General features: G+C 45.7%; 1 protein-coding gene across 4 annotated transcripts in view; it reads left to right on the top strand.

Annotated features, from left to right (window-relative positions):
- Positions 1–22,092, top strand: part of CDC42BPB (CDC42 binding protein kinase beta) — a 133,527-nt gene extending 111,435 nt beyond the window's left edge. For 2 of the 4 annotated variants that reach the window (XR_011532839.1, XR_011532838.1), the window contains 10 exons: positions 836–1,052; positions 1,272–1,334; positions 2,445–2,857; positions 6,215–6,312; positions 6,398–6,482; positions 6,656–6,773; positions 6,874–6,991; positions 7,562–7,667; positions 7,772–7,842; positions 20,607–22,092. Coding sequence is in view for 2 of the 4 variants with exons in the window: in XM_070593335.1 (XP_070449436.1) it covers positions 836–1,052; positions 1,272–1,334; positions 2,445–3,041; positions 6,215–6,312; positions 6,398–6,482; positions 6,656–6,773; positions 6,874–6,991; positions 7,562–7,667; positions 7,772–7,842; positions 20,607–20,738 (1,605 nt within the window). In the remaining 2 variants the exon portion in view is untranslated. Of the gene's footprint in view, positions 1–835; positions 1,053–1,271; positions 1,335–2,444; positions 3,042–6,214; positions 6,313–6,397; positions 6,483–6,655; positions 6,774–6,873; positions 6,992–7,561; positions 7,668–7,771; positions 7,843–20,606 lie in introns of all 4 variants that reach the window. The other 2 variants (XM_070593335.1, XM_070593334.1) reach the window with 1 other exon arrangement.
- The last annotated feature ends 774 nt before the right edge of the window (positions 22,093–22,866 follow it).

Genomic DNA, 22,866 nt, shown 5'->3' with positions numbered 1-22,866 from the left:
TCAGCTTCCTCCCTAGGATTTACTGATCATTAACTGGAGCAAAACAGGAAAAAATAAGTAGGCATTGCTCATCAGCATGTTTTTGACTGAGATGGAGAGTTCCCCTGCTGAGTCAGTGTTAGATATTGTGGCATTAGGAAGCTTCTAGAAGGTTGTAGATGAGGGAAAGAATCACCTCCCAACCCCCTCTGCTAGGAATTTTTCTAAATATAGTAAAATTTTGATTGTCTGCAAAACTAAGTCTATGAATCATTTTTATTAAATCACATCTCTAGTCAGAAACTGCCTCTGTATACAATATAGAAAATTGCCATCGTTGTGTGCTTAAAAGATGATCATTTTGTGGCAAATAGAACTCTCCAGGTTTCCTGATGAGTGCTCAGGGAATGCTCATGGGGAGGTATGTTTGGGCAGAGTGTTTTTATTTGAGATCCTGTTTTCCCTGGATGCGTTCTGAGAATTTGTTTTTTAATTATAATAAGAGCATTCAAGAAAGCAGTTTTAAAATGGACATTTACAACACAGTTTTGGCAAGGGCAGAATTAACTAAAATCTGACAAGGAGGGGAAGCAGGGTGCCATGTCTGTACCTATGCCCCTGCCCATTTACAGCAGCAGCAGAGCTCACCTCTACAGGCAACTCGGAACAAAGACCCAGAGTCAAGACTTTTAACCCTGATGATCGCCCTTGAGTCAGAGCGCTCTGGAAAGTGCACCCTTCCTGTTCTTCACCTCTAGCTGAAACGATGTCCCGGCCAAGGATGTGGGCATCTGTTTAGTGTGGTTTGGTTGTCTTATGGTTCTTCTCTCTGTCTGTTTTGTTTTTTGTCATTAAGGTGACAGCCTCTCTCTTAGGTACACCTTCTAAGACCAGCTCACTGCTCATTCTGACAGAAAATGAGAATGAAAAGAGGAAGTGGGTTGGGATACTAGAAGGACTCCAGTCTATCCTTCATAAGAACCGCCTAAGGAATCAGCTCGTGCATATTCCACAGGAGGCCTACGACAGCTCGCTGCCTCTCATCAAGGCCGTCCTCACAGCTGCCATCGTGGGTACGTTTCAGATGCCGAGTGGGGAGGCGCCATGTTCTTTAAGTGTGAAAAAGCGGAGTATTTCAAATGTTACCATAGTGCCTGATCTGAACATTCCAACAGATTAAGATCACAGTTGTGTTGTCCACTTGAATTTATGGTTTCTCCACGTTTTAAGAAGCCAGTGATCTGTGCTGACAGTACTGGTTTTCTTTATGTTGTTCTTACTCGCCTCTACAGATGGAGACAGGATTGCAGTTGGCTTGGAAGAAGGGCTCTATGTCATAGAGGTGACCCGCGATGGTGAGTGAGCAGGGCTGTTGTCCATCCTGTGATGTCTCGGGTCACGCCTGGTTAGTGCAGACCAGCACAGCATCAATAGTAGGCACTTGTACGGGTACAGATGGATTCACTGGACATGTAAATCAAGTCACCGTGTCAGAGCACTTTATAAAGAAAGGGAAAGGCAAACAGCTGAGAAAAATAACCTGCAACAGATAAGACAGACATTCAACAGCGTCTGTTGAGTGTCCACTAGTGCCTCAGGCTGGGGCCCAGGCTCCCACCCCGCAGGTTCAGTAGAGCACAAAGACCAGTCTCGAGAGCATGTTGCATTCATTAAGTTCTTCAAGGAGAGGATTCAGTAGGGAGTTGGGGGCAGGGAGAGCTTCCCTGAGGAGGAACGCTTACTGAATTCCTGGATGCACTGAGGCCTTAGTAAAACTTTGCTTCCTTTCTTCAAATTTTGACATTTCATTCTTCCCAGCAAGAAAAGACAAAATTATCCCCACATCTCCTCTCTTCACTGCCCAGGGTCTAGAGCTAGAAACCCCGGAGCCAAGAACTGGCCCTGGGCCCTGCACAAGGCTCTGGGAGCCTCCCCTAAGGAATAAGGAGCTGATCTGTGGAGGGCAGCATTTCCTTCCTGATGAGCCTGGTGTTTCAGCACACTGGACGACATGGAGGAGGGGGTGCAGACCAAGGCCTCTGGCCTGGAGAGCCCTGAGTGGAGGTCCTGATCCATGGTCCAGTTAGGGTATCGGGGGTATTGGGTTAATTTAGGGGCCCGGTGAGCAGGTGAGTGCTTTCAGAGAGTTTATCTGAGGATCCAGTGAGGTTGGAGACAGCCTTTTGTTCCCCAAAGGCACAACCAGGGCCCTGTGCCTCCAGGGTGTATGTGAGCGGACACGGAGCAGAGACATAGAGGTGTTAGGATGGCAGCCCTTGTAGTCTGCATGACAGTGAGGTTGGCGGAGGCAGAGGCACCTACTGTAGAGTGCAGTGAGGCTGTTCTCCCCCCGGCTGACTGCACTGGGAAGGGAGCGGAGGGGCACTCCTGGGCCTTTAGCAGATGCCCTTGAGTCGGTTTGAGATACTGATGGTCGGTCCTTACCCTCGGCCTCCTTCCTGCAGTGATCCTCCGTGTTGCTGACTACAAGAAAGTGTACCAGATTGAGCTTGCTCCCAAAGAAAGGATCGCCGTCCTCCTCTGCGGCCGGAACCACCACGTCCATCTCTGTCCCTGGTCTTCCTTTGATGGCGGGGAAAGTAATGTTGACATCAAGCTTCCGGAAACAAAAGGCTGTCAGCTCATAGCAACAGCGACACTGAAGAAGAGCTCTTCCACCTGCCTGTTTGTAGCAGTGAAACGGCTGGTCCTTTGCTATGAGATCCTGAGAACTAAGCCTTTCCACAGGAAGTTCAATGAAATTGGGGCCCCTGGCAATGTACAGTGGATGGCCGTGGTCAAGGACAAGCTCTGTGTTGGCTACCCTTCTGGGTTCTCTCTGTTGAGCACCCAGGGAGATGGGCAGGCTCTAAACCTGGTAAATCCCAATGACCCCTCGCTTACGTTCCTCTCACAACAGTCTTTTGATGCCCTTTGTGCTGTGGAGCTCAAAAGTGAGGAGTACCTGCTTTGCTTCAGCCACATGGGACTGTACGTGGACCCACAAGGTCGGAGGTCACGCATGCAGGAGCTCATGTGGCCTGCAGCGCCTGTTGCCTGTAGTATGTATATGTTTTTCTGTTGCCATATCCCTGTTGCTGCTTTTCACATCAACAGTCAGCATGTGTTCTATTTTGCTTTGGTTTGTCTTCCAGTTCCCTTAGCTAAGTAATTAGAGAGGCGTCAGGAGAGGTGGGCTCCGTCGTTTTCTGCAATAGAAGGTATGGTCCTAACACCACATCTCAGACCTGCAGTGGGTGGGCTCGCAGGTCGGCCGCAGGCCTGACTTCTTGAGCCAGCCTCCCACCTGCCAGCGCTTTTCTCTCTCCAAGGGTTTGCAGGAGCCCCGAAGAACCTGACGGCAGTAATTTATAAACTTACAGTGATAAAAACAAACTAAGGGTTTTTGGTGGCCAGAAAAAATTCAGCTCTGATGTCCAGGGTAGAGTCCTCCTTGGGACAAACTTTTTTCTGAGCGTGGTAGGAGCTATTCTGGCAAACAGTTGAGTTTCTTAATTTGCTTAGTTTAAGTGGCTTTCCATATGAATGATGTCGCTGGGCGGAAGTCATGAAGGCCTGAGAGCCTGGTGAGCAAGGCCCTTGGCATCTGGGCTCCACAGGGGGCACTTCCCTCCTGCCTGCTGTCTAATTACTTTTAAAAAGACCCTAAACCTCAAATTCCAACCTGGTCAGTATATCGAGGTAGCCTGCACTGTCGAACCAGAATGTCAGACAGGAAGCAGGGAGTAATTAGACTAGCAACAGGGGCACATGGATTTTTGAGCTGGCAGGGGATGGGGTTGTGGGGATGGGGGGTGGGTGTCGTACTTTTCCTTAATTATCTAGAAGTACTGCCCTTTGCAAACTGGCAGAGTACACAAGGGCATTGGGACTAGGAGCCCAGTCCCGTTAGGTGGGCTGCCAACCTTCAGCTCACAGGAGCTCACTGGATGTTTCCCGCCTGCGTTAGCCCTGGTGCAGGCCACCCAGAGCCCTTAGGAGTGCAGCCAGGCCTTGACACTGCTCCTCCTGGTCTCTTGCCTGCCACTCTCCATCATCTTCATGAGCAGCCTCTGTAGGCATGGCCTCAAAACCACACGAGATCCCTGCTTGACAGGGCCTTTTCCTCTAGAACTCTAACTTTTTGAAAAGTAGAATGTCAAAAAGGCTGCAGTGCAGTGTGTTTATAATCTCAGCCGTGAGTGACCCAGTGCGGCTGCCTCATGTTCTTGTGTTCTCTGATTCCAGTTCTCTCTCCACCTTTGTGGGTCTTTTTTTCCCTCCCGTATATGCAGTACAGACGCCAAATCAATTTCAGAGGTGGCAAAAAATAAGTAACTTTCAGGATAAAGAACTAAAATTCTCTATGGCCTGCTTGTTCCAAGCGCTGTGCCAAACACTCATGTGTGCTCTCACTCCCTTCTGGCCATGGAGGGCAGGTGTAGTCAAAGGGCCACAGAGGTGAAGTGACTTGCGGGTTCCAACTCAGATCTGTCAGACTCCACAGCCCATGCTCTTTCCATTGGTACTCACTTTTTAGTTTAGATTTTTCATTAGCCTAGACATTTTAGTTCATCACTTTATCTAGCAAATCGTATGCACAGATCTCTTCCTGGCTCCTCACAGATGAAGTCCCACACATTCACAAGTAGGAGGAGCTGGCCCAGAAGCCCCCAGGTTGGAAGTTAATTCAGGGACTCTGGTTTCTCTGACCATCTTTTTTGCGTGTACCACTCAAAAAGGTCTCATGGTTTGTCTGAAATGTCACTTCTGAGAAGTTTGGTGACTAGTTCCAGCATCTATTGTCTACTTCCCAAATCCCATTTTTTTTCTTTTTTATATTCAAAAGCAAAGGGCTGATCACGTAGCCCATTTGGAATCGGTAATAGCAACATTGCAAAGCTTTTTAAAAATTCATCTTCAGTTAGTAGAGTGACATGATAAAGATTCACTTTGAACCCTTGAAGGTAGAAGGACCAGATACCAGGGCTGAACTGGAGCCATCTGCATGGCTCAGCGTTTCTGCAGAATAATGCCAGGGATGCTCATGACAGCCAGCGAGGTTGAGTGTAACAACAATCAGCGTGCCTCATACCATGACTTCGTCATCCCTGACAGGATGACCAAAGAGAAGCAGACGTCCACTGCTGCTTTCCCTCTTTCACAGAGTTCAGATTTTTAAAATTTATTTATTTATTTATTTATTTTGGGGTGAGGAAGATTGGCCCTGAGCTAACATCCGTTGCTAATCTTCCTGTTTTTGCTTGAGGAAGATTGTCCCTGAACTAACATCTGTGCCAACCTTCCTCTATTTTATACGTGGGACACCACCACAGCACGGCTTGATGAGCGATGTGTGGGTCTGCTTCTGGGATCCAAACCCACGAACCATGGGCTGCCGAAGCAGAGCATGCGAACTTAACCACTACACCACCAAGCCGAACCCCAGATATTTTTTACCACTGTTCTAAATGTGGGGAAAGTCCCCTTAAACTTCAAATGCCTAATGGGCCAGCAGTCTTTGATCTCATGTCTTTGGTACGTTAGTAGGTTTTCTGTCACAACCTGACAGTGTACCATCACTTAGAACGAGAAAGGAGAGGCAGCACCAACTCCAGAGCTCATTGCAGGAAAGTAATTGCTGACACTCAGGTGTGTGTTCAGACCAGACTGCAAACGGGATGCCTGAAAACCTTCCGAAAGGGCCAGCTTCACAGAGAGAAGGCCAGTGTGTGAGTGTGGTGCGCATATGGGCAACATTGTTGCCCCAGAGCTTAGCAGTAGTTTTGGTGTGGAAATTTTAAATGTTTACCTGGAAACCTGACTTCTTGGCATCTCTTAAGGAATTTGCCTCATAAAACAGAACGTTTGGGCCCTACCTGAATTTTAGATGTGTGGAGCCTGGAGTAATGAGCTTTTGCAATAATCATATCAGATAAACACGTCATTGCCAGCATCTATGCTGTGGTATTTAAAATGCTCTCTAGTTACAGAGGATGGTGAAGCACTTAGGCATTGGTGTGTTTGTCTGAACTTTGGAGTGAAGGTTCATTCTAGAGTGAGAGTGGGGCAGTATCTACGGTTCAACCCAGTTGGGACCACCCGAGCCGAGGGAGGTGCGGCCCGCCTTCTGAAGTCCCAAGGGGTCGGGGTCTTGCCGCCACCCTCCCAGGTGGAGGGTGCCAATCTGGGTCCAGCCTAGCTTGCTCACCTTGCTTTGCCCCATCTGCGCCAGGTTGCAGCCCCTCGCACGTCACGGTGTACAGCGAGTACGGCGTGGATGTCTTTGACGTGCGCACCATGGAGTGGGTTCAGACCATCGGCCTGCGGAGGGTAAGGCCCCGGGCCGGGGCGGGCAGTCTCCTGCCGCTCTGCCGCCGGCTGCGCAGCTACCGTCCCTCTCTGGTTTCCAACACAGATAAGACCCCTGAACTCTGAGGGCACCCTCAACCTCCTCAACTGTGAGCCTCCCCGCTTGATCTACTTCAAGAGCAAGTTCTCCGGTAGGCCTCTCTCAGCAGAGAGACGTGGAGGGAAGGAGGGATTACCTGTCATCTGTCTGTCACCGACACGCACGGCCCTTCCCCCTCACACCCTTTGTCCTCCCCACCCCTGTACCCTCTCCATCCCACACGAGGCCGCTCGTGACTGCAGGCGTCATTCTTCATTCCTGCAGGAGCAGTTCTCAACGTGCCCGACACCTCCGATAACAGCAAGAAGCAGATGCTCAGGACCAGAAGCAAGAGGCGATTTGTGTTCAAGGTGCCGGAGGAGGAGAGACTGCAGCAGCGGCGGTAAGAGCTGGATCCCGGCCAGCGGCCTCACCAAGGAGGGCGGGTGGTAGAGCCAAGAGTTTACATATTGTGAATCTCAAAAATATTTTCTTCTCCCCAGAGAGATGCTTAGAGACCCAGAATTGAGATCCAAAATGATATCCAACCCAACCAACTTCAACCACGTGGCTCACATGGGCCCTGGTGACGGGATGCAGGTGCTCATGGACCTGCCTCTGGTGAGCTCAACGGGAGGGTGGGTGGGGCACCCCTGCTGCAGGGCAGAGTTGTGTCTGTGACACTGGCAGGGCTTTCCTGGCCTCTCCCGTGCTGTCTGAGGGAACTCCTTCGCAGGCATTTCTGAGTCACCCAAGTTCACCCCTTCTGCTCCTGGGAGCTCTGAACATTGGGGATGTTTGTATTTGTTAGGTGTCTGTCACCATTTCAGTCTGTTAGTGTTTCATAAGGCAATTGGCTATCAACAGTGATTTCTAAATCACATCTTAGTACGATCAGGGAGCATAATTTTTCTTTTTTGCTTAAAAAAGTGTGTTTCGTATAGGATTTGACTTGACCTAAAATTGCCATTGCCAATTCTTAGCTCAAAACTGACCTGATATCACTGTCCAGAGACCCCTGTCTTGCTCATTGAGGTCCCAGGGCCCTGGCCGTGGTCTGTGCTGCAGACTTTGCACCACAAAGTTGGCCTGCCTGCTGGGTCAGCTGGAGTCAGACATGGCTCTGCCCTGGGGCCTGTGCTTCCAGCCAGGACACCCCGAGTGTGCTCACAGGTTGTTCTCTCTGCCCAGAGTGCTGTGCCCCCTGCCCAGGAGGAAAGGCCTGGCCCTGCTCCTGCCAGCCTGTCCCGGCAGCCTCTGCCCAGGAACAAGCCCTACATCTCGTGGCCCTCGTCAGGTACAGAGGGCACTGAGGGCGGGGGCCTGGGATACTGAGACTCCAGACTTTGGGTTCAGCTCTTGACGCTTTTCCCTAAGATGACAGCCGTCTTTGTTCCATAGGTGGATCAGAGCCTGGAGTGGCTGTGCCTCTGAGAAGTATGTCCGATCCCGACCAGGACTTTGACAAAGAGGTAAGACTTGCCAGTTACAGGGATGCAGCCCAGGTATCTGAAGCTCCATACAGGAGGAGAGTCAAAGTAGCATCCTTTGGAGAAAGATGCTCATCTTTCCTGGTGCAGCCATATGGGGCCCATGGGCTCTGGAAGGAGGTTGGGGAGGAGTGCAGCTGAGTCACCACCCGCAGAAGGAAGAGCAGCCTGATGATGTGGGGGCCTGGGTGGTTGTCACCAGGCCCCCTGAAACTCCCCGCTCACAACTTTTCAGGCTGTGCTGAGGGAGGGAGAAGGTGACATGGGCTCTTTGGTCTTGAGCCCAGCGGGAAAAAGATGTGGGTTCCTACCTCCGTGTAGTGGCCTGAGCAGCACAGTCCCTTGGTCAGACCAAGGCCCCCATGGCCTTGTGCCAGGCCTCCTTCCAGGCTCTGCTTCTGAGTCACCTGGCTCCCCTGCTCCCTTCTCCCCTGCCCCCAGCTGTGGCTGCCCTGAGTCTGGGCCAGAGAGAATGCTGCCGAGAGTACCTGAGCACAGAGGGGCTGCGGGCAGGTGTTGGGGCCCCTACTCTCCTCCTGGGCACTGACCGTGGGTTAGGCTATCACTCTGCATGACTGAGAAGTGAAAGCCTTTGTGTGAAAAGTCCAGCCAACTTCCTTCTAGACTTTTCTGTGTAGTTCTATACACTTAGATGTAACGTACCAGTAGGTACGTTCTTTTTGAAGTACAAATGGCCTTGTGCGTCTTGGAGAGCCTTCCATGTTGGCCTCTCCTCCCCCTCCTCCTCCTCTGAAGGCCACTGGGATGAGAGTGCGGGGGACTAACATGGAGAACCGCCACTGGCTCGGGTTTTCTTTGGGCTTTCCAGACCCTGCTGTGGTTGGTAGCATCCTCATGCAGTAGAGGTGTGCCTCAGTTTCCCATGTGTGAGATGGGGGTGAGAATGCTCCTGCCTGCAGGGTTTTTGAGAAGATGAGGTGAGAAACGCCCAGCACTGAGGCTAGCCCAAAAGTGAGTGCCCGAGGGTCTTTCTGCCCTTCGGAGCATTTCTGTAGGAGGCAGGCAAGGAGCTGAATACTCTCCCCGAACTGCACCACCGGCATGGACACTGTGTATTCACATTAGCTGCTGGACTAATAAGGCAAAAAAAATTCCTAATTTTTACTGAGGTTGGTCATCTTTTCAAATGTGAATTGGCCGTTTCCTCCTTCAAGGTCTGCACCTTCACCGTCTTACCATTGGGTCATTGCGCTTTTTCTCTTACTGAGTTATAGAAACTCTTTATAAGTTGTGGATGTTAGCTGTTGCAGATACTTTTTCCCAGTATCACTAATCTTCTAATTTTGTCTTTTAAGGGTGTCTTATTACACAGAAATTGTTAATATTTATGCAGTCCAGTTTGTATCTTTTTCAATTAAGATAAATATTCTCTTGTCTTTTTGAGAGCTTGACAGGGTTTTCTTTTCTGTTTGTCATTGTATCATGAAAATGTCTCTGTGTGAGAAAGAGTGAGTGTCTGAGTGTCTGTGTGAGTATAGGCAAGGACCTGAGCTTGTGTCTTTCTAAAGTGGATGGCACACTGGCCCTGCACCATTTAATTTCCTCCATCTTGAAATGTCTTGATTACATGTTAAAATTCCTTTGTTTACATGTTTTATTTCTGGAACCTCTGTTCCACCAGTGGATGGATTATTTTCCTGTGCCAGTACACCTGTAACATGAGATCTGACAGAGCAAATCTCTTTGCTCCCTGTTTTCAACAATTTCTTAGCTACTTTTTATTTTCTCTTCCAAGTAAACTTTAAAACCAGCTTGTTGGCTCCCTAATAATTAAGTGAAAATTGAGTTGAGCTTTTCACTGAGGTTACGTTGAATTCATAGGTTAATTTGGGGGATATTCACCATCTTGACCTTTCCTATGCAGGAACTTTGAGCGTCTCTCCAATTAATGGTTTCCATCCTACAGGTCGTGCATGTTGGTGGTTAGTAAGTTTACTCTTAAGAATTTCAAGGTTTTTGTTGCCATTGTGAGTAGAGTATAATCTTCCACTCCCTGTTTGGTGGTTATTGCTGGTGTCTGTACAAGTTGGTAACTTTGCAATGTTCTGTGTCCAGCCACTTTACTGAGTTCTGACTGGTTCTGGTATTCAGTTGATGGCCTTGGAGTTTTGTTCTTTGACCTTGGGGTGTGTGTGTTTGTGATGGAGTGTGAGTGAGTGTGTATGAGTGAGTGTGTGTGTGTGTGTGAATGTGAATGTTGCCTCTCAGGATGCTGGCCGGGGCTCCTGAATCGTGCAGGTTTGCATCCCTGGCGCCATAGGCTCTGTGCGTCTGCCTGGGTTTCCCACTAGCAGTGATGCTGCCTGTCATTTCTAATACCTTTTCACCTGACTGAGAAGGTGTTTTTCTCTTCCTAGCTTGGGAAGACTCAATAAGGAAGGGGTGATGGATATTAATCAGATGCTTTTTAATGTTTTCCAAAGTGACTTTCATGGGTTTTTTTGAGAGTGGATTTTCTTGCATCCTGAGAATAAATCTTCTTGATCATGACGTATTATTCTTTTTTAGCACACTGATTCAGTTTGTGAACATTTTGTTGACAATTTTTACGTCTGTGTTTATGAATAAAGTTGACCTGTGCTTTTCTTTTTCTGTGCCTTCCTTAGCCAGCCTTGTTTTCAGGGCTGTGCCTGCTTGAACTCTCACTTAGGAAGTTTGCATCTCTTAGTTGCTATAATACAGGGATTTTCTTTCCTGGAAGCTTTCATAGACCTCCCTTAAAACTGCCTGAGATTGATGGCTTTAGAGATAGGTCTTGGGTTTTTTTTTTTTTGTTATTTTACTTTTTTCCCTTCACTTGTCAATTTTGAAAATTTCAAACCTCCAGAAAAGTTGCAAGACTCGTAAAGTGAACAACCCCTATAAGCTTTACCTAATGCATTTTTCCCTGTTTGATTTTTGGGGGAAGAAGTAGCAGAAAGCAAGGGGCAACGTCACAATTCCCCTAAGTACTTCTGCACATGTCTCCTGGGAGCCAGGGTGTCACCTCCCGATGACAGTGACCACTCTCAAGAGCTTACGTCACTCCTCTACCATCATCCTATGCACTGTTCCTATTCAGATCCCCCAGCTGTCCCAGTGGGGTCCTCTAGAGCTTTCTTAAATCCAGAATCCACTCAAGGGGCATGCATCGCATTGAGTAGTCATGTCTCTTTAGTCGTCTTTAGTCTGTATCCAGCCTTTTATCTTTCATGACATTGAATTTGCTATGAAAAGTACAGTTCTTTTGCAAAATGTCCCACAGTCAAGGCTTTTCTGGTTTTTGAATTGGGTAAACAGTTTGAAAAGTCCCCACAGCTCTCTCCCAGGCACTCAGTTCTCCCAAGGGACTAACAAATAAGTATGTATAAGCATGCATGTGTACACGCACACACAAACACACGCTTTTCCTGAACTGTATCAGTAGGTTGCATATATCATGCCACTTTACCTAAAAGCAAGCATATTCTCTTACAGAGTACAGCTGTCAAATTGATAAAAATAATCTGCATGTTCCAGTTCTTTCAGTTGTTTCCATAATGCCCTCAAGTGCTTTTTTCTGGTACAGGACCCAGCCCCCAATCACATTGCGTTCAGCTGCCCTTTTTAGTCCCTTTTATTCTACAATAAGTCCTTGGGTCTTTCTTTCTCTGGCATGATGATGATGTTTTTGCAGAGAGCATGTCTATTATTTTCTAGAATGCTCCTCAGTTTGAGTTTGTCTGACATTTCCTTGTCTTGAGATTCAGATTGTGTGTCCCAGACTGGAGTACTATACTGAGGACGTGGTGTCCTTCTCTGGGTGTTGCCTCCGGAGGAACAGGGAACCTGTTTGTCCTGCACTGACCTTGTTTGTTCCTCTTTTGAATTTAAGTGAAATTCATATAATATAACCATTTTAAAGTAAACACTTCACTGGCTGTTTAGTACATTCACAATGGTGTGCAACCACCAACTCTATCTAGTTTGAAACATTTCCGTTACTCCAAAATAAAACCCCTACCCATTAAACAGCTTCTCCTCGTTCCTCCCTCCCCCGGCCCCTGGCAACTGCCAGTCTTTGTTCTGTGTATGGATTTGCCTCTTGTGTGCGTTTCATATAGATGGAATCATACATTACATGGCCTGTCGTGTCTGGCTTCTTTCACTTGGTGTCGTGTCTTGAAGATTCATCCCTGTTGTAGCATGAGTTAGTAGGTGGTTACTTTTTGTTGCTGAATAATACTCCATTGTATGGATATACTACAGTTCATGTATTCATCAGTCCGTTTTGATAGACATTTGGGCAGTTTCTACCTTTGGGCTATTATGAATAATGCTGCTGTGAACATATGTGTACACTTATTTGTTTAAGTGTACACTTGTTTAAGTGCTTTTCACTTCTTTTGCGTATGTATCTAGAAGTGGAATTTCTGGGTCATACGATAATTCTGTGTCTAACTTTTTGAGGCACTACCAAATTATTTTCACAGCAGCTGCATCATTTTACATTCCCATCAGCAATGTATGAAGGTTAAAATTTCTTTACATCTTTGCAAACAGTTATTCAGTTATTTTCTTTTTTTGTTTTTTGTTTTTTGGGGGTTTTTTTTGATAGCCATCCTAGGGGTTGTGAAGTTTTATCTCATTGTGGTTTTGATTTGCATTTCCCTAATTAGTGATGGCAAGTGTCTTTTTCATGTGCTGTTGGCCATTTGTGCACCTTCTTTGGAAAAATGTCTATTCGGGTCTTCTGCCATTTTTTAATTGGGTTATTCATTTTTTTCTTGTCAAATTGTAAGAGTTCTTCATATAATCTGAATACTAGACCTCCGTCAAATATATTATTTACAAATATTTTCTCCCATTCTGTGGGTTGTCTTTTCACATTCTTGATAATGTCCTTTGATGTACAAAAGTGTCTAATTTTAATGAAATCCAGTTTACCTGTTTTTTATTTAGTTGCTCATGATTTTTTTTTAAATTGAGTTAATGATAGGTTACAGTCTTGTGTGATTTCAGTTGTACCTTAATGTTTGTCATTCGTGTTGTAGGTGCACCACTTCACCCTTTGTGCCCACCCCCAACCCCACCTTTCCCCTCGTAGCCACTAACCTGTTCTCTTTGTCCACATTTTTAAATTCCTCATATGAGTGGAGTCATAGAGAGATTATCCTTCTCTAACTGTCTTATTTCACTTAACATAATTCCCTCAAGGCCCATCCATGTTATTGCAAATGGAATGATTTTGTTCTGTTTTGCAGCTGAGTAGTATTCCATTGTATATATATACCACAACTTCTTTATCCATTCATCTGTTGATGGGCACTTACGTTGCTTTCATGTCTTGGCTATTGTAAATAATGCTGCAATGAACATTGGGGTGCATAGGACTTTTGGAATTGCTGACTTCAAGCTCTTTGGATAGATACCCAGTAGTGGAATGGCTGGATCGTATGGTAGTTCTATTTTTAATTTTTTGAGGAATCTCCATACTGTTTTCCATAGTGGCTGCACCAGTTTGCATTCCCACCAGCAGTGTATGAGGGTTCCTTTTTCTCCACAACCTCTCCAACATTTGTTACTATTAGATTGAGATATTTTTGTCATTCTAATGGGTGTAAGGTGATATCTTAGTGTAGTTTTGACTTGCATTTCCCTGATGATCAGTGATGATGAGCATCTTTTCATGTGCCTATTGGGCATCCATATATCTTCTTTGGAAAAATGTCTGTTCATGTCTCCAGCCCATTTTTGGATCAGGTTGTTTGATTTTTTGTTGTTGAGTTGTGAGAGTTCTTTATATATTATGGATATTAAGCCTTTGTCAGATATATGACTTGCAAATATTTTTTCCCAGTTAGTGGGTTGTTTTTTTCTTTCAATCCTGTTTTCATTTGCCTTGAAGAAGCTCTTTAGTCTGATGAAGTCCCATTTGTTTATTCTTTCTGTTGTTTCCCTTCTCTGAGAAGACATGGTGTCCGAAAAGGTCCTTTTAATACTGATGTCAAAGAGTGTACTGCCTACGTTTTCTTCTAGAAGCCTTATGGTTTCAGGTCTCACCTTTAGGTCTTTGATCCATTTTGAGTTTATTTTGGTGAATGGTGAAAAAGAATGGTCAATTTTCATTCTTTTACATATGGCTTTCCAGTTTTCCCAGCACCATTTGTTGAAAAGACTTTCTTTTCTCCATTGTATGCTCTCAGCTCCTTTGTCGAAGATAAGCTGTCCATAGATGTGTGGTTTTATTTCTGGGCTTTCAATTCTGTTCCATTGATCTGTGCACCTGTTTTTGTACCAGTACCATGCTGTTTTGATTACTGTAACTTTGTAGTAAATTTTGAAGTCAGGGATTGTGATGCCTCCCATTTTGTTGTTTTTTCTCAGGATTGCTTTAGCAATTCGGGGTCTTTTGTTGCCCCATATAAATTTTAGGATTCTTTGTTCTAATTCTGTAAAGAATGTCATTGGGATTCTGATTGGGATAGCGTTGAATCTGTAGATTGCTTTAGGTAGAATGGACATTTTAACTATGTTTATTCTTCCAATCCATGTACATGGAATGTCTTTCCATCTCCTTATGTCGTCATCCAATTCTCTCAGAAAAGCCTTGTAATTTTCATTATATAGGTCCTTCACTGCCTTAGTTGAATTTACCCCGAGGTATTTTATTCTTTTTGTTGCGATTGTGAATGGTGTTGTGTTCTTGAGTTCTTTTTCTGTTAGTTCGCTATTAGAATATAGAAATGCTACTGATTTATGCAAATTGATTTTATACCCTGCAACTTTGCTGTAGTTGTTGATTACTTCTAAGAGTTTTCCAATGGATTCTTTGGGGTTTTCTATATATAAGATCATGTCATCCGCAAACAGCGAGAGTTTCACTTCTTCCCTCCCTATTTGGATTCCTTTTATTCCTTTTTCTTGCCTAATTGCTCTGGCCAGGACCTCCAGTACTATGTTAAATAAGAGTGGTGATAGAGGGCATCCTTGTCTCGTTCCTGTTTTCAGGGGGATGGCGCTCAGTTTTTGCCCATTGAGTATGATGTTGGCTGTGGGCTTGTCATATATGGCCTTTATGATGTTGAGGTAGTTCCCTTCTATGCCCATTTTGTTCAGAGTTTTTATCATAAATGGCTGTTGGATCTTGTCAAATGCTTTCTCTGCATCTATTGAGATGATCATGTGGTTTTGTTTTTTTTTTTTTTTTAAAGATTTTATTTTTTCCTTTTTCTCCCCAAAGCCCCCCGGTACATTGTTGTGTATTCTTCGTTGTGGGTTCCTCTAGTTGTGGCATGTGGGACGCTGCCTCAGCGTGGTCTGACGAGCAGTGCCATGTCCGCACCCAGGACTCGAACCGACGAAACACTGGGCCACCTGCAGCGGAGCGCACGAACGTAACCACTCGGCCACGGGGCCAGCCCTGATCATGTGGTTTTTATTCCTCAATTTGTTGATGTGGTGTATCACGTTGATTGATTTGCGGATGTTGAACCATCCCTGTGTCCCTGGTATGAATCCCACTTGATCATGATGTATGATCCTTTTGATGAATTGCTGAATTCTGGTTGCCAAAATTTTGTTTAGAATTTTTGCATCTATGTTCATCAGTGGTAGTGGCCTGTAGTTCTCTTTTTTCGTGGTGTCCTTGTCTGGCTTTGGTATCAGCATGATGTTGTCCTCATAGAATGTGTTAGGAAGTGTTCCATCCTCCCTAATTTTTTGGAATAGCTTGAAAAGGATAGGTATTAAATCCTCTCTGAAAGTTTGGTAGAATTCCCCAGGGAAGCCATCTGGTCCTGGGGTTTTATTCTTTGGGATGTTTTTGATTGCTGTTTCAATCTCTTTCCTTGTGATTGGTCTGTTCAAATTGTCTGCTTCTTCTTGAGTGAGCTTTGGGAGATTGTAGGAGTCCAAGAATTTATCCATTTCCTCTAGGTTATCCATTCTGTTAGCGTAGAGTTTTTCGTAGTATTCTCTTATAATCCGTTGTATTTCTGCAGAGTCTGTTGTTATTTCTCCTCTTTCATTTCTGATTTTGTTTATTTGAGCTTTCTCCCTTTTTTTCTTTGTAAGTCTGGCTAGGGGTTTGTCAATTTTATTTATCTTCTCAAAGAACCAGCTCTTTGTTTCATTGATCCTTTCTACCGCCTTTTTCGTTTCAATAGTATTTATTTCTGCTCTGATTTTTATTGTTTCTCTCCTTCTGCTGACTTTGGGCTCTGTTTGTTGTTCTTTTTCTAATTCAGTTAGGTGTAATTTGAGATTGCTTATTTGGGATTTTTCTTGTTTGTTAAGATGTGCCTGTATTGCAATGAATTTTCCTCTTAATACAGCTTTTGCTGTATCCCATATGAGTTGGTATGGCATGTTATCATTTTCATTTGTTTCCAGGTATTTTTTTATTTCTTCTTTAATTTCTTCAATGATCCATTGCTTGTTCAGTAGTGTATTGTTTAGTCTCCACATCTTTGTGCCTTTCTCAGCTTTTCTCTTGTAATTAATTTCTAGCCTTATAGCATTATGATCAGAGAAGATGCTTATTATTTCAATTTTTTTAAATTTGTAGAGGCTTGCCTTGTTTCCCAACATATGGTCTATCCTTGAGAATGTTCCATGTGCACTTGAGAAGAATGTGTATTCTGCTTTTTTAGGATGAAGTGATCTATATATGTCTATTAAGTCCAATTGTTTTAGTTTTTCATTTAGCTCCACTATTTCCTTGTTGATTTTCTGTCTGCATGATCTGTCCATTGATGTGAGTGGGGTGTTGAGGTCCCCTACTATTATTGTGTTGTTTTTAACATCTTCCTTTAGGTCTGTTAATAGTTGCTTTATGAACCTTGGTGCTCCTATGTTGGGTGCATAGATATTTAGAAGCGTTATTTCTTCTTGATGAAGTGTCCCTTTAATCATTATATATTGTCCCTGTGTGTCTCTCTTTACTTGTCTTATTTTGAAATCCACTTGGTCTGATATGAGAATTGCAACACCTGCTTTTTTTTCCTTGCTATTAGCTTGAAGTATTGTCCTCCACCCCTTCACTCTGAGCCTGTGTTTGTCCTTGGGGCTGAGGTGTGTTTCCTGAAGGCAACATATTGTTGGATCTTGTTCTTTAATCCATTTTGCCACTCTGTGTCTTTTTATTGGAGAGTTCAATCCGTTTATGTTGAGAGTGATTATTGATGCATGTGGACTTAAAGCTGTCAATCTGTTGCTCATTATCTGGCTTTCCTGCTTTTCTCTTCCTGTGTGCTTTATCCTACCCATTTGATACTGCAGTTTCTTATGCTGGCTTTCTTAGATTTTTGCTTATTTATGTTTTATGTCTCTGTTCTATTGTTTAGTTTACTGTCTACCCTGAAGTTTGTATTTAGAATCTCGTGAATAATATAGTCTATTCTCTGGTGGTCTCTTACTTACTTGGCCTAGACTGATTTAGTATCTTTGCTCTTCCCCTCCTAAATTATTATTGTCATTTCTTGTTCTAATTTGTGTTATGAGTTTGTAGTTAGAGTGATAAGATCGTCTTTGCTTTGGTAGTTTCCTTACCTTTATCCTAATGCTATAGTTGAATATTTGCTGTCCTATTCTGATTCTATTTATCTGTCTCCCTAGTCTCTGGTTTGTGACCCCTTTCTCCCTTTTTTCTTTTTTCAGGTATGAGAGCCTTCTTGAGAATTTCTTGTAGTGGAGGACTTTTGGTTACAAATTCCCTTAACTTTTGTTTGTCTGGAAAAGATTTAATTGCTCCCTCATAGCTGAAGGATATTCTTGCTGGATAGAGTATTCTTGGCTGAAGATTTTTATCTTTTAAAGTTTTGAATATGTCACTCCATTCTCTCCTAGCTTGTAAGGTTTCTGCAGAGAAATCTGCTGAAAGTCTGATAGGAGCTCCTTTGTAGGTTATTCTCTTCTGTCTTGCTGCCCTGAGTATTCTTTCTTTGTTTTTCATTTTTGCCATTTGTACTACTATATGCCTTGCAGTAGGTCTTTTTACATTGACAAATCTAGGAGATCTGAAAGCTTCCTCTACACACATTTCTCCCTCAATCCCTAGATTTGGGAAGTTCTCTTCTATAATTTCATTAAGCACACTTTCTGCTCCATTTTCCTTTTCCACGTTCTTGGGAATTCCTATGATCCTTAAATTCTTTCTCCTCATTGAATCTCCTATCTCTCTAATACGCTCCTCATTCCTTTTAATCCTTAGTTCTCTTTCTTCCTCTGTCTGGACCCATTCAGCCTGTCTATCTTCTATTATGCTAATTTGATCTTCTGTGGAGTCTACCCGGGCATTCAGGGAATCTGTATTCTGTTTTATCTGGTCCATTGTATTTTTCATCTCTAGTAATTCTGTGATTCTTCTTTATAATTTCAATCTCTTTTGTGAAGTAACTCCAGAACTTGGCTTGTTTCTCTATCTTTCTCTCTACCTCATTGGGTTTTTTGATTATAGCTGCCCTGAACTCATTTTTACTTAGTTTACCTATTTCCAAGTCCTCAGGACTTAATTCTGTGTTTTTATTGTTTTCCTTCTGGTCTGGGGCTTTTATAAATTGCTGGATGGTAGAGGAGCGGTTTTTTTGCATGGTGGTAGAATTCGGTTGCAGTTACAGCCTGTCGCCACTAGATGGGGGTCGAGAGCTGCATGTTCTGAGCTCTCGCCTTTGGGCAAGATGGCTGCGCCCACTGGCTTTGCCGGGAGGGAGGGACGGTTTTTCTCGCTCGGTGATCTGGATTTGGATGAGTTCTGTTCTCTGGTCTCCTGGGGCCCTGGGTTTATTGGGTCCCCGTGCACGGAAGCTTTCCCCCGTCAGCGGGTTTCCACTCTACCGGCAGCGGGAGTCCTAGACCATCCCCCAGTGGCGCAGCCCCTCCCCTGCTCCTTCCCAGACCCGCACAGCGATCCCAGACTCTGGGGGAGGGAGCAAAGTTCTCTCCTACCCCGTTCCAGCTCCTCCGAGGCCGGCAGCAGGATGTCCGTCCTCTGTCTTTTGATACTGTAGGTCTATGAGTCCTGGCATTAGGTTCATTAGCTGAAATTCAGGGGGTTTTTTCCCAGTCCTTTGTTGTACTTTGGAGGGGAGAGAGTCCTGGGTCAGCTCACCCCACCATTTTGCCTAGTTTCTCATGATTTGATGTCATATCTGAGAATCTACTGCCAAATCCAGGGTCATAAAGATTTATTCCTGTTTTTTTCTAAGAGTTTTATGGTTTTAGCTTTTATATTTAGGTCTTTGATCTATTTTGAGTTAGTTTTTATATATGGAGTGAGGTAGGAGTCCTGCTTGATTCTTTTGCATGTGATTATCCAGTTGTTCCAGTACCATTTGTTGACAAGACTGTTCTTTTCCCCACTGGATGGTCTTGGCACCCTTGTTGGAAATCAGTTGACCATAGATGTATAGATTTGTTTCTGGACTCTCAGTTCTAGGTCATTGGTCTTTATGCTAGTACATACCACACTGTTTTGATTATTGTTACTTTTAGTACGTTTTGAAGTAGTAAGTTTGGGAAGTGTGAGTCCTCCAACTTTTTCTTATTCAGTATTGTTTTGACTCTTCTGAGCCCCTTTTAATTCCATTATGAATTGAGAATTGGCTTTTCCATTTCTGAAAAAAAAAGTAATTGGAATTTCACTAGGGATTGCATTGAATCTGTAAGTCACTTTGGGTAGTATTGACATCTTAATATTTAGTCTTCCACTCCATGAACATGAGATGTCTTTCCCTTTTTTTGTGTCGTTCGTTCTTTCTTCTTTTTGGTGAGGAAGATTGGCCATAAGCTAACATCTGTGCCAGTCTTCCTCTATTTTGAATGTGGGATGCCACCACAGCGTGGCTTGATGAGCAGTGTGTAGGTTGGCACCTGGGTCCAAACCCACGAACCCCAGGCCACTGAAGCAGAGCACATGAACTTCACCACAACACCACTGGGCCAGCCCCTATTTGTGTCTTCTTTAATTTCTTTCAGCAGTACTTCATAGCTTCACTGTATAAATCTTTCACCTCCTTGGTGAAATTTATTCTTAGCTGTGTTTTATTCTTTTGGATACTGTTGTAAATGGAACTGTTCCCTTAATTTCTTTTTCAGATTGTTCATTGTTGATGCATTAGAAACACAGCTGATTTTTGCATATTGATCTTGAACCCTGCAATTTTGCTGAATTTGTTTAGTTTTTTGTGTGAGTTCTTTGGGATTTTCTATATATAGAATCCTGTCATCTGTGAACACAGATGGTTTTCCTTCTTCCTTTCCAGCTTGGATGCCTTTTTCTTTTTCTTGCCTGATTGCTCTCACCAGCAGTTCTAGTACAGACCTCCTTGTTGTCTTCCTCACTTTAGGGGGCTCTGTCTTTCACCATTGAGTATGAAGTTAGCTGTGGGTTTTTCATGGACACCTTCATCCTGTTAAGAGAGTTCCTCCATCCCTAGTGCTGTTGTCATGACAGAGTGTCGTGTCGGTGACTGCTGGTCACTTTTTGTGTGGTGTCTGCTTTCTTCACTGCAGACTTGCTTATTCCTTTTTGTAATTAAAATTCCTAAGTCGTTTGTGGGGTTGGGCCTTGGTTTACAATCTCTCACCAGCAAGCTTAAGGACCATGTGAAAAGCCTGTGGAGAGAGTATGGGTTCTCATAACAAGAAAAGAGAGCGCAGTTGCCACATCTGTCCCCCACAAATGCCCGCATCTAGCTGGGCAGCACACCCCTTGACAGACCCGGGGCAATTGGTTCTCAAGCTGTCCACCTTCTTTGTGTTCACAGCCCGATTCGGATTCCACCAAACACTCAACTCCATCAAACAGCTCCAACCCCAGTGGCCCGCCGAGCCCCAACTCCCCCCACAGGAGCCAGCTCCCCCTCGAAGGCCTGGAGCAGCCAGCCTATGACGCCTAAAGCCGCTGGCTCACTGCCTCGCCACCACAGGCCAGGGAGCCAGGGGTGGCCTCCAACATCAGTGCCAAGACTGAGCTGACCCTCCAGTGTTGTCCAAGGAAATGTAGAATCAATTTGTAGATATGGAGATGAAGAAAAACCTTTATTATAACAACGATCAGTTTTATGCCACGTTATTCGTGGCAGTAGACCAGATCCATTCATCTGCACAGCTGTGAGGCGACACTGTTCCGTTTGCACATGAAGGACCACCACACAGCCTCTCCTGCCCAGAACAAGCTGAGAAGGCATGTGGGGCCCTGCTGACGCCGGCCCTTTCTGCAGAAACCTGGTAGACCCAGCATGGCTCTGCTCAGGAAGCAGACGGCTCAGGACACGGCCTCAGTAACAAGTCTGTTCCCTGAAACTGTTTCCTGGGACCTTAGGAGAATAGTAGGAAGTTGTATATCATTCCCAGTGTCACTAGAATTTTGAAGACAGAGGAAATGGAGGTTAGTTTGTGGCCTTTTTATTCATTTAGCCATTTCATAGTCAGCCGCAGAAGTCCTTCTGCTGATCTTGTAGCGGTGGACAGAGGCCCATTACAAGTGACGCCTGCCCTGCCCTGGGTCCCTTGTGTGTGTTAGTGCATTCCTGGTCACAACCATGAAGTGTCATCAGTATCTACTACTGTGAAGTCAGCTGTGCTCTGTTTCCCACTCGCTTCCACAGCTTCTGCCTCCTGCCGTAAAACTGGTGAGTGTCATGGTGCAGCCAGGCCCCAAGGCCTGCTGGGCCAAGAGGAGGCCAGAGCCCCAGGTTGCCCAGCAGCAGGCACCAGGACACCCCCGCCCTGCCCAGTCCCGCCCCTGCATGGAGCCCCGTGCTTAGTCCCCGTATGGATCCTGTAGACTCACCCGACACACTCCTGCACATTGGCCCTGCCCGTGGCGCGGCGACACTGCCCACGTATTTACTCTCACCCTCCCTTGTACCACATGTGAGTAATCAGGTTTGTGGCCTGTCTCATTAAAGGCTTGTGATTAGCTGGCCAGCAGACACAGCTTGCCCTTGGCCCAGGACAGGCTTTCCCCTCTCCCACTGGTCGACGTGCTTGGCGACGCTGTTTGAGACGTGCACTTAAACTTGAGTCGGCACTGAGTGACGTGGGCACCACGGCCTGCCTGTGCGTGTCACACACCCAGCACCTGCCTGCCCACCCGCCCCCCTGGGCCTTCTGCTGGGGCTGGCACCTGCTGGGGGTTCTGGTTTTTACTTTTTTAATGTAAGTCTGAGTCTTTGTAATTATTGAATTGTGAGAACATTTTTGAACAATTTACCTGTCAATAAAGCAGAAGACGGCAGTTTTAAAGTTCTCAGTGGTTTGTCTGAATGTGATGACCCATCTTTCTGAGAGTGTCTGGGCCCCCCAGTGGTTCCCTGTGCTGGGAATCCCTCCCCAAGAGGCAGTGAAGGAGCCGTCGTGCCTCTGGAAGCTGTTCTTGGTCGTTCGCTCAGGAGGTCATGCAAAAGGTGCCTTTGTCCATGTGGCAGGAGCTGGCCTCCAGAGCTGTGACCTCTCACCTGCTAAGGACATGAAGGGGGGGACCTCCTGAGGGGCACCCTGTATCGTGGTAGGCGGGGTCAGCTGTGTGCCACGGGTGGAAGGAGGGCCCGTCTGGCTAAGCGCCCCTGCTGGGCCTCCGGGTAGCTGCAGCAGCCGGACCGGGGGTTAGGATTTCAGCCTGAGAGCAGTGCAAGCCCTCAAGGGCAGTGGGCAGGGTGTGGCCTGCAGCCAGGCCCAGGATGGACCTGGGTGCCCAGTGCTGGGTGGGAGAGGGTGACATGCCCATGAGCCCCAAGAAGGCACAGTGAGGGCCCATGAGGGGAGCTGCACAGAAGGGGCTCCCATCCGTGGGGCTGCTCAGAGAAGCATGGAGGGCCCTCACCACACACAAGCACACTGGCACCTCAGCAGTTTTAGGGGACAGAATGGGACAGGCCAGAGTCACCAGGACCAGGGGGTGCGATTGAGGGGGGAGGGGCTGGTTGGGTGATCATACTGGGAGCACCGGCCCTGGCAGGTCACTTTCCCTCAGGGCAGGGAGTGGCCTGTGTTGGGCTGGGTCATATTTGCCCTGAGACCCCT

This window comes from Equus przewalskii, chromosome 25, assembly GCF_037783145.1.
Source record: "Equus przewalskii isolate Varuska chromosome 25, EquPr2, whole genome shotgun sequence".
NCBI lineage: Eukaryota > Metazoa > Chordata > Mammalia > Perissodactyla > Equidae > Equus > Equus przewalskii.
Note: the sequence above shows the minus strand (reverse complement) of the source record. Positions and strands in the feature narration are given on the sequence as shown.